The 10,497-nt window shown below is 39.7% G+C and overlaps 2 protein-coding genes across 2 annotated transcripts; both read right to left on the bottom strand.

Annotated features, from left to right (window-relative positions):
- Positions 1–5,171: 5,171 nt before the first annotated feature.
- On the bottom strand, positions 5,172–7,474 carry LOC113671990 (uncharacterized). The gene has a single exon (XM_027188257.2). The coding sequence runs from the start codon at positions 7,249–7,251 to the stop codon at positions 5,761–5,763; it is 1,491 nt and encodes a 496-aa protein (XP_027044058.2). The 5' UTR covers positions 7,252–7,474; the 3' UTR covers positions 5,172–5,760.
- On the bottom strand, positions 7,470–9,377 carry LOC149041652 (uncharacterized). Its single transcript, XM_089213797.1, has one exon. It carries the CDS (start codon positions 9,375–9,377, stop codon positions 8,301–8,303), a length of 1,077 nt encoding a protein of 358 aa, XP_089069923.1. The 3' UTR covers positions 7,470–8,300.
- Between the last annotated feature and the right edge of the window lie 1,120 nt (positions 9,378–10,497).

The raw sequence follows: 10,497 nt of genomic DNA, 5'->3' as shown, positions 1-10,497 counted from the left end.
ACGTTTTGTGAACATAATGTTTTCATTTTTGTAACAGAAAAAGAGCAGAACTTTCAAAAGAACGAAACTATTGCATTACGTCACCTTAAGAGAAAGACAAAAACAACCAAATTTATCTGAACTCACACAGGTATTTTGTGGTCTATTTTCTCTATTGTCGAAATACCTCTAATCAAAAATCAAATGCATCGGTGCCAAGCTTACTGTTGTCTCCTTCGCAGCCGTTGTCTGATCTCGTCACACAACGCCCTCTATTCCCCGTTGGAGAGAGAGCGTGTTGCGTGACGTGACCAAATAACGACTGCGTAAGAGACTACGCTTACTGCCGTTCCTCTTACAGAAAGAAAATCAAAATTATTCGTCGACACTTAGTCGCCCCAAAAGTGTGATTCCACGTAATTTTACTACGAAAAGCAAACTGAAACTCTGTTGTATCTCCATTAGATCCTAAGCAGGGATATCTTGCGATCTCCGAATAGTGAAGTTACATTAAACAAGAGAAAACGAGAATATTCCAAAAAAGGGCTCCTTGATTGGTTGTTGCCTCTCTGTGTGTGAAATACGTGATAAGATGCAGGTTACTTACAAGGAATTAACACACGATGGGTTAAGTCCGAGGTAATTAAAAGGGAATTTTATCGTTAGATGAAGTCAAAACGCGGAAGAATTGCGTGGAAAGTTCACCATCAGTAGCTTTTAGTTCCATGTGAATTTTTTTTCAGTGGGGTTGGACAACGCGATCAGAGTACGTGATAAAAGGCAGCAAATTAATTGGTGCGAGATACATATCCTAATGGTGCGAGCAACATACCACTCTACTCGCTAACAAGTTTCAGTTTTTTATCAAAAAAATTACCCAAAAAGCTGAGAAAGCGTAACCTCTGAGCGCTACTCTTGAAGCCTGAGGTTATCTTCCCCTCTTCTACAAGTTGGGGTGCGTGGAAGATATTTCATCTGACGGTTTGATTAGAAGAACTGAATATCTTCCAGTGGCTGATTCAGGTAAATTACCTACCGGGTTATCTATTAGGCGGTAATAGCACACATTTTCCAGACTACAGAAAGGGAACCGGCTCGATCTTGATGATTTCTTAATTGTAAAAAACTGTGCCGTTAGTTGCTGACCTCTAGGCTGGTGTAGCTATGTGACTTTTTATCTCGACCCCTTACCAAGAGACAGACTCATTTGAATTTGATAGAAAATTATATAGCAGATGACCGTTTACAAGAGTCCCTATGGTTTGATTGAATTGAAAACTAACCGATGGAGAGCTCGTCTGAGCAACAGTGAGGCGCGATTTCTCATCAATTCACCCAACTGTGCCCGAAAAATTTATAACGCTTAGTGTTTAAATGGTGTATCGAACGTAGAAATATTTTGAGAGAGATAAACTTGAAATTAATCTATAACATCCATTTATGATGTGAGTAATGTGGCAATAGCGATTGCAGGCTCTTTACAAGCAGGTGCAAAAAGAGGACCGGTTCGATCTCGCTGCCGAAACACTGATTTCTAACGTTGAATTTTTGCTAAGTGACATTGACTAGCTTCACGCTGAATTCGGTTAGCTTTATGGCTTATTACTTTTATGAATTGGCGGAGAGTTGGGAGATATCTTTGTTTATATGAGCCTATGAGCTCATGTTTACATGTCGCTTGTTACATGGGCACGTAGCAAGAGGGTAGTTTTATATGCTTATAAAGTTCAATTTGGCTTTTTCTTTTTTCTTTTTGCTTTTTTCTAAGTTAACGTTGTGAAAAATAGGTGCACGTGTAGAGATCTTACATAAAATACACATAGCACAAAGATAATTGTTTCGGTTAGTCACTTTTCGTAATCTTTTTTGATGTTAAAAAGTTACTTGAGTTCACTTATATTTTTTTTAACATTTCTTATTTCGTTCTGAAGGCAATGTAAACACCTAACAACCTAATTGAAAAAACAGAAAATTCAGAAATGTCAGGACTATTTCACTGAGTAAGATTAAAGCATAAACATGGGAGACTATACTGGCAATATTTTCGTCCGCATGACGTGACTTTTACAGCTAACAGTCTATTCCAAGTATTTAAATTAAGAAATTTAAATACTTGGTCTCAGGCTGATTTCACTGACGAATCTTCTTCTTTTTCATTCTTGAATCTCAAATGGCAGGTTTAAGATTGTGTTCTCTAAGTTGAAGAGTGTCGATGTACCATGGTAAATTAAAATGAATGAAAAATGTGTTGTATTAACCCAATGAAATTATTACACGCGTAACGAGCTGTAACCATCTAACGAATGGTGCCAATCGTAAAAAAAATGGAAGAATGGACAAAAAAATCAGAAAAACAAAACAACAAAGCGCAAAAGCAAAAACAAGAGGTTGCTAGGGGTGGCTCTATGACGTTTGTTTTCTATCTAATCTGTTTTCGAAAACTCTCTTTCGAAAATTTTAGTTTAAGCTGCGTAAAATTGAAAAAACCCAAAGGAAAATAAATAGACACAATTACGTGCAAAAAGCGCATATTTAGATTACATATTTTGAATGATCTAGGATAGGAACACAGAAAATCGAGCATTCTGGAAATGGCAAACATCACGTTATCTTGCAGCTTTGGAATGATTCATCAAAAAAACTTGAATCAGTCTGAGCGTTCCCAACTCGACTATCCCAGACCAGCGACAATTTGCTACGCCGGCCGGGAAGAAAGATGGAATCGACAGACTCATAACTCGGATGAGAAGGTTTTCTTGATCGATGGTGCCATAAAGGAATCAGGTTCGTCTAATGGAATTTTTTTTCACATTGTTTAGATGATGAAGTTCGTAGACTAAATATCAAAGGTTATGAACCCTTCAAATAATTCTGCGCCGAAATGTCTGCTTTTGTGGTTCAGTTCACTTCTTGATTTCCTTGAGCTCAGAAATAAGACATGGATTTAACCTAACGATCCAAAGATCTGCGGTTTGATCTTTGAGGGAGCAGGACTTTTTTCGGCCACCGAGATAAATTTATATAAAATCCCTCTCTATTGATTTTACTCGTTCAAAGGTTATTATAGACGTAGTCCATAAAAGATGTAACACAAAAACTAAATCATTCTCATTCTATCTCACATCTTTTATTGTGATAAAAACCACAGCCTCTCGTCTCAGTAGATTTAGTGAAAGGTCAGAACTCCACACCAGTATGAAATTATATAGTTAATGTATGTTTTATCATTTCTCGAAACGAATCACTGTTTGGGGAATATGAATCGATCTATCGGTTCTTTTTCATCAGATTTCAACCTTTCGTTGACTAGAAAAGGACGCCGAGGGGTCAAAATGCTACACAGAGTTAACGGAAACATAGAGAGGCTCTCGTACCTTTACGATCATTTTTAGAAAAAAAAACAATCATTGTATTTTGTATCCGCGGAGACTTTTTAACATGATGGATTGTTCTAGTTCAATAAAACGGTTGATCTCATACAAGTGAACTTGTAAAGTTTAAAAAAATTGAGAAGGAACCAAGAGAAGTTGAGTTTTTAGTTTATTGTTCAGCTCTTTAAATACTAAATTCAGTGAGGATGATTAGGTACTAGGTTGTAGTACCACGACAACATGTGACTGAAAATCAATCTCAGCTTTCTCTGACACTGTTGTTCACATATGTATCGTCATTGCATAGATCTGTTCGGACTATCATGCAGTAGTTTTTCATTTTTTAATCTTTGGTTTTTTGCTACTTTCTGGCAGGACTAGGAGCTAGGAGGGAAAAAAAAAACGTGATGTGATATGGTGAGAGGCGACTGAGGCGAAGCGCAACCTGTCTAGCCCGCGTCTCGTTCCAATCTCTTCTCTTGCAATGTTTTTGCTCTCTCTCAAGAAGAAACTTGATTGCTGCTATAATTTACCCTAGATAGGTGGTAGATATCGACAAAACCCGTCCATAGCTACTTTCCCTGTAGATGGCTTGTCGAGGTTTAAGTTTTGTGTGAATTTAATAACATTAACTTTCCTGTGCAGGTACCATACCTCAGGAAGCACTGGAACTTGCCACTAAGCTGGCAAAACTCACAGCTCGTCGAAGTCGTACTAAGTTTACTACTCATCAAAAGCGAGAGCTGGAGAAGACATTTAGCTGCTCGCCCTTCCTTTCAATGCAGAATTATCACAGGTTGACACAAGAACTGGGGATTTCTGAGAAAATCATTAAGGTATTTCTGAGTTTATATTGGCATACAAGGAAACATTGATTCAAGGCATACTGTTTAAAATTAACAAGGTTGCACATTTTTCAGACCTGGTTCAAAAACAGACGGGTCAAATGGCACAAAGACTCGCAAAGGACTAGAACGAATACAACATCGACTTCTGGTCCCTCAAGGAATACCTGCTGTCTCCGTTTTGATCACTTGTCCTACTCAGCAAGTAATCTGGAGGATGAGTGATGCCTGAATGTCGTGTAATTCAAATACCGCTTGTGATGCACACGAACCTGACCAATAGGATTGCAGTCCATCCACAAGTGTTGTTTCAACTATTTAAGCAAAAAATTCTCCCTAAACTATTTACATGCAAGATAGTATTGATAAATCTATGGCTACTTTATGCAGTGTTTGATGAGTTACCTGCTTCTGGTCAGTTCAAGACTTCGACCTTATCGAACCTAAATCACAAGTTAAGACCTTAAAACATGAGATTATTTGCCTTAGATTTTAGATCCTGACTTTTAACTTTCATACAACCCGTACGGCCCAAGTCTGCATCTTTTGAAAAACATTCCCTAAAAATCCTCCAAAGGGGGCCGTACGGGATAGCTTGAGCAGAGCCGAGAAAAGCTGTATGGCCCCGTGTGATGCGAGTTAAAACAAGGAAGAAAAAAAAGGGAAAGAGCGATGGTCATAAGATAAAATGTTCATTGACTGAGGCAAGTTCAGCCGGCCGGGAAAATGTTCGTCTCTCGATCGTGACGCAAGGACCTTGCTGCACGCATTCTGTACGTTATAACCTCAAGCCAAATATTTTTCCATCCGGCCCTCCCTCTCAGTCAATTAGTACATAATGTGTCAAGCTTCCGAAATTTCTTTTAACATGTATCTTATGTCATATTTATCTATAGATTGTTGTTCACGTAAATCTACTCTTCATATCATTAAGTATGTTAACAATGCGACAGGAAACTCAAACCCACAACTTTCCTGTTGTTCCAATACAAATTTATTTCAGTGTCAATATAACAAGTGTTATTGTGTAAAACATGTAACTAAATATATCTTCGGTTTTGACGTGCGTGGAGTTTATTTTTTTTTTTTGCTATCACAGTTGTAAACAATCGCCGGCTAATGGATTTCGTACAAAGGTTAAATAACTTATGTAACTTGAGAAGAAACGTTATTGTAATATTATGACTTGTGTTGGAAGCCGTTTATCAATAACTCTGGAAAACAAAAATGAAACACACCTATATCGCGGTAACCGTTCGAAAGATGCAACGCTAATTTCTATTTTCTGTAGCAGAATTCATTCCAACTTCCCCCTCAATCTTAAGATGTGTTCATTGTGAAATGAGAAACGGACTTTGCCGGTTACAGAGATCTCGATATACAGACTGGAACTTTTCACACACAAACACTTACGTCCAGCCCTGTTACTGGGTTGAAACTTAAAGATCGCATCGACCCTTTTTCATTTTGGGAGCTAGGCTTTGGTTACCATTACCGTCGGGACCCGTATTAGAAGCCCCCTATAAATTTCGTATATCAAAGCTCTGTCGGCATTGTGGGCTATCTTATGGAGACGGGGTTCGTTTGAACACCCATTCTACAGGTGGTACTGGTGACTCAGGGACTCTCAGATACCGACACTTGCCTGTTCGGTCTTGATAATACCACGATCTGTCCTGAGTCACTATGTTTGAACTTGGACACGTATCCGTGTTAACAACAATTCTTTCATAGCTTCTTCTTTCTCGTAATTTATTCGCTGGATGGAGAGGTCTCTTGTGCTTTGAGGCTTTAACTTTCAAAGATCCATGACTGGCCTTTGGCTGGTGTTTCCGTAAAAAGGCTTTGACTTTAAGGTCGATTAACTCGTCCTCAGGGTTTGAAACCGTAAACAGTGCGTCAACAGCGGTTGAGTCGTGTTTCTGAGGAGGAATCCTACTCCTAGGTCTGTGGTCGACTTTCACCTTACTGTTAAATGTTATTTTACGCCGCGGCGAGCGCCCCTGAGAATGCCGTTTCTTTCCCTCGCAAGCGACGTCGTTGGGCTTCTCCACCAAGCCAATCTGAGATTTAACAAGATCAACACTTTCACTTCCTCCCTTGCTCCCCCTGTCTTCTTTAGCTTTCCACGATGAATAATCACCGACCAGATCTATTGGGGCTGGAAAAGTTGTCTTGGTTTCCTTGTTTTCAAATCGAGTGGGCTGAACGATCTTATCATAATTTTCCATTTCGTACCGATCATCATCGCCCCTTTCCAAGGTCGGCGTTTTCAGTGTGGCCGCTTGGCTTTCCGGAATAATCTTAGCTTCAAGAAGCCCTTGAGTACGATCCGTGGACTTGTCAGAGCTTACACTTTGTGGGGACCATTTGCTGGTCTTAATTACAATCTTCCTTCCCTCGTCTAAAGATCTGCTTCTCTTCATGTGATCTTCCGTCGTCAAAGTTTCGAGGGATTTGGTAATTTTCGGCAATGAATCGCTTGATTCTTTTCCGGTTTCCGAGGGGTATTTCGTTTGCGTGATAACTTGTTTTGTTTGTCGTTCGAGTGCTGTCACAATTCTTTTAGAACCAGATATTTGTTCATTGGCAGAGCTGCCTAAAATTATTCCTGGAGAGGACATTCGCCTTCCAGAGACCGATGCTGAATTGTTTATAAATTGGCTCTGCTTTGTTGTGTTGATTTCCTGAGGCAAACGATGCCTTGTGACGCTCACTCCAATATCATAGCAGGGACTCTGATCTGATCTTTTGACGAAGAGGGTTCGTGGTAAAGACCGTGCTTGGATCGATCTTTTGGCGACTGTCCCATCTCTTAAATCTTCAGAACTGTTAGCGACTACATCTTCTTTATGGTCCACTTTCGATCCATCTCTAGCTTTGTGTTCCTTAATATTCTTTTCGGTAACACCATTATCCTGAGCGCTAAAATGGTCAACGGACAGAAAATCATTCGGCCTTGGTTCACATTTTAAAGAAGTTAACACTGCGGAAGTAGTTCTTTTTAACCCTATTTGGCCCGTTGAAACTTTCCGACGATGCCTCTCTTTCTCCATACGATATGAAAACAAAGCAGTTCACTGTGTTACTTGTCAAGACCAATTGTTAAATTAGAATGAAAAGCGTCATATGAACCATGTGACCTTATTTACCAAAATAACACAGAGGAAATGACGGCTGGGTTGATTGACCGCTAAACGCCACCAAAGTCACGCTATCGGGCCTTTAAGTTATATTCGGGCTCCCGCGTTTACACTAAAGATAACTTCGACTGTTTGTCTTCAAATGGTAAACATTTACTGAAACAACAACGCATACAAGTGTCTGTAGATCAAAAGCAATTTTCCATCTTATTCTATGATAACATTTGACCCTTGGATTAAAAAAGAAAGTCGTCCAATGTGCTACTTTTAATTATTTCTTGTTTACCATAACAAATAAAGTCATTGATGCATAAGATGGCAAAGCGGAACTCAGCGCTGAAACGGCAATTTAATATTGATGTTGATATTGATGTTCAGTGTTTCCGTAAAGTTCGCAAACGAAAGTCGATTCAATAATGAATGAATATACATGAAAGACGCCGTCATTGCTCGTGAGCTACCTCAATATTAATATAAATTGAGCTGATTTATTTATTTTTTAATTTAGTAAGTCAAACAGGATTAGACTAAGACGCGACTTTGGAATTTAAGTATCTCTTGGTAGCTCTTGTGCATCATGCATTACCAACATGAACGTTGTTCTAATTATCTAGTGTGACATTTCCACGAGCATAGAATGTTTCGCAATAACCATGACATAGCAAGAGATTATATTCTCGTGAACTTAGCTGATAGCTTACTTGAAAAACAATTGTATTCTACCACACAACATTCTTGAGTTACAAACACACTCGATGAGATATAAATACCATGAACGCTATTAGCCTCGGAGCGAAAAAAAAAAAAAAAAAAAGAGAATGACTTCCCGTGTGTAAGTGATTTTCGCTAGCGTTAGCGACCAATCAGGCCGCTTTAGCGTCGCCAATTCTCACTGAGGCGTAGATTCCGCGGCAAAATGGTCAAGTTTTTGACACTTGATAATAAATATAGGAACTTCCATGTTACTCGTAAACCGAGTCAGCTAGTTCGTCTTTTGCAAATACATATGAAATAGGAGGAGTAGGAGATTCTGGAACTCTGAGATAGCGACATTTTCTTCTTTTGTCTTGATAATACCATTTTCTGTCCTTTGAAAAGTGGCTCATCAGTGGGCATGTGTCAGTATTAATAGGCACTCCTCTGAGCTGCTCCACAGCACCGCTAGTGTAAACATTCCCACTTACTTTTCTTTGCAGCTTAAAATCGGGGATTTTCTTCACTCGAAGACTTTGTGTGCTGGCCAAAGGCTGAGGCTCTTGGAGAAACTTTTTGACTTTGGATGTCAGGTCCCTTTCGAATGATATTTCTTGTGATCCAACAGAAAGTGTTTGCTGTGCGCGATGGTCTCCCATTCTTGATTCATCGACGAAACTAACGAAATCAATGTTAGTCTCGGATTCACTGCCTGATACAGCTGAAGTGTGACTAGAATTCGCCTCTTCCTTTTTAATACTCGGTAACTGAAGGAATTCTGTATTTACTTTCATGATGCCTTCAAAGCGGTCCGAGATTTTCAAGTCTAGTTTTACATCGTCATCGCCTTTGTCTTCCTTGTAGAAACCCGCTTCAGGTGTTACCTTTTCAGCTCCTTCTGGAGCACTGTGCTGTCGCCTACGGTTCAAAAGAGTTCTTCTGTTCCCTTTGTTGTCGTCTTGAGCGAGATATGATGCCTGAGCTTCAAACCTTGGCAAGTTTTCGTTGGCGTTGTTTTTTTGATAAAACTTCATCTTCAGTGCCTCCACTTGGTCTCGCTTCGTATCGTCAGGCAAATAAAATAGAGTTTCATCCTCGTCTGATGAATGTTTGCTGTTGAGGTGATCTGAATCTTCCTTTCCGATTTGGAAATTAGCAGCGGGTTTCCTGTAAGAGCTCATGTTATAATCACTATCATACACAACACTCCCAAATGTAGACACAGGCGGATCTGCGTTGAAAATATGACTTTTCAAATATGGTCGTTGTCCTCTTTGATTCTCTGATGGCCTTGCGGAAATTAAGGGCAGACTTCTTCGGCGAGTTGAATTCATATAACCTGACATTATTAAATCATATTCCCATGCGAATGATTATTTCTTAAACCCCTCGCCAGATGAAGCCAGACCGAATAACTCGTCATGTATGAATCCACCCGTAAATGAAAAAAAAATAAGATACATTAAGATGCACATAAACGGTAATTATGTATAATTAACTTGTCACTATATGATTTGGACTGAGGTGCCCACTCGCAAATTTTTCCCAGTCAACTGTAACGGTTTGCGTCGTTAGCACTCCAGTGGGTAATTAAGACGTGAGGGTGGGTGGGTGGGGGATGTACTGCCAAAAGCCTTCAAACACTGACCCTCCTAGTTAATGCTTTACACTCTAACATCAGTATGCATATTCTCCATACTGTTCTCTACACATTTCCTTAGGTGCTAACAAGAAGAATTTGTTTAACAGTCAAGAGCTTCTTTAGTCGGTGATCATTTCCTTTATTCTCGTGGCCTTAAAGTCTTTTTCAGGGGTGATAATCCAGTTGCAGGCTCTTCTCGTCGCATGAATACGAGCCTGCTCATACATATGGAAGAGCAGCGCCATAGGTCACTTCAAGTACATGACCGGAATTTTTTTCTAAGGAAAGATGCTCGATTTACGATCGAACCGCAGGGGACCTGTTATATCACCGGCCCTTAGTACGGCGAGCCTTTTAATTATTTGCCGGATTATGTTCATCTGAAATGAAACTGTAACCACTCGAGATATATCTGCTGTTTTGTGTGGCCAACAAAACAGTGCTAAATCGGTAAGCATCCTATGCATTCACGTCCTCTCCACACTCGAACTTTTTTGCTAGAAAAAGTGAAAATCGCACATTGAATAGCCAAAAAAATGAAAAGCATACAATAAGTAACTATGCAAACCTGATTTCAATTGCTGGCTCTCAGGGCCAGCTCATGTGTCACGCTTTTGTGAAAACTTGGCCGAAAGTGCATAGTAAACTCATTCGAGTCGACCTGCTACTTTATTCCTAAGTTTTTGTTTTGTAATTGATATCTGTTGGCCCATGTTATTCCATGATCTTCCGTTGACACTTGTCATTGTCAATCATCAAATCCGGCTTTGGCTGTTAACACGAACCCATTTCGCTACTAAGATCTGAAAGCCTGGCTCGCAACG

This window comes from Pocillopora damicornis, chromosome 8, assembly GCF_964200805.1.
Source record: "Pocillopora damicornis chromosome 8, jaPocDami1.2, whole genome shotgun sequence".
Taxonomy (NCBI): domain Eukaryota; kingdom Metazoa; phylum Cnidaria; class Anthozoa; order Scleractinia; family Pocilloporidae; genus Pocillopora; species Pocillopora damicornis.
Note: the sequence above shows the minus strand (reverse complement) of the source record. Positions and strands in the feature narration are given on the sequence as shown.

Excerpts from the sequence above, each read along its gene's own strand:
- LOC113671990 (XM_027188257.2), bottom strand. The coding sequence starts at position 7,251 with ATGGAGAAAGAGAGGCATCGTCGGAAAGTTTCAACGGGCCAAATAGGG.
- LOC149041652 (XM_089213797.1), bottom strand. The coding sequence starts at position 9,377 with ATGTCAGGTTATATGAATTCAACTCGCCGAAGAAGTCTGCCCTTAATT.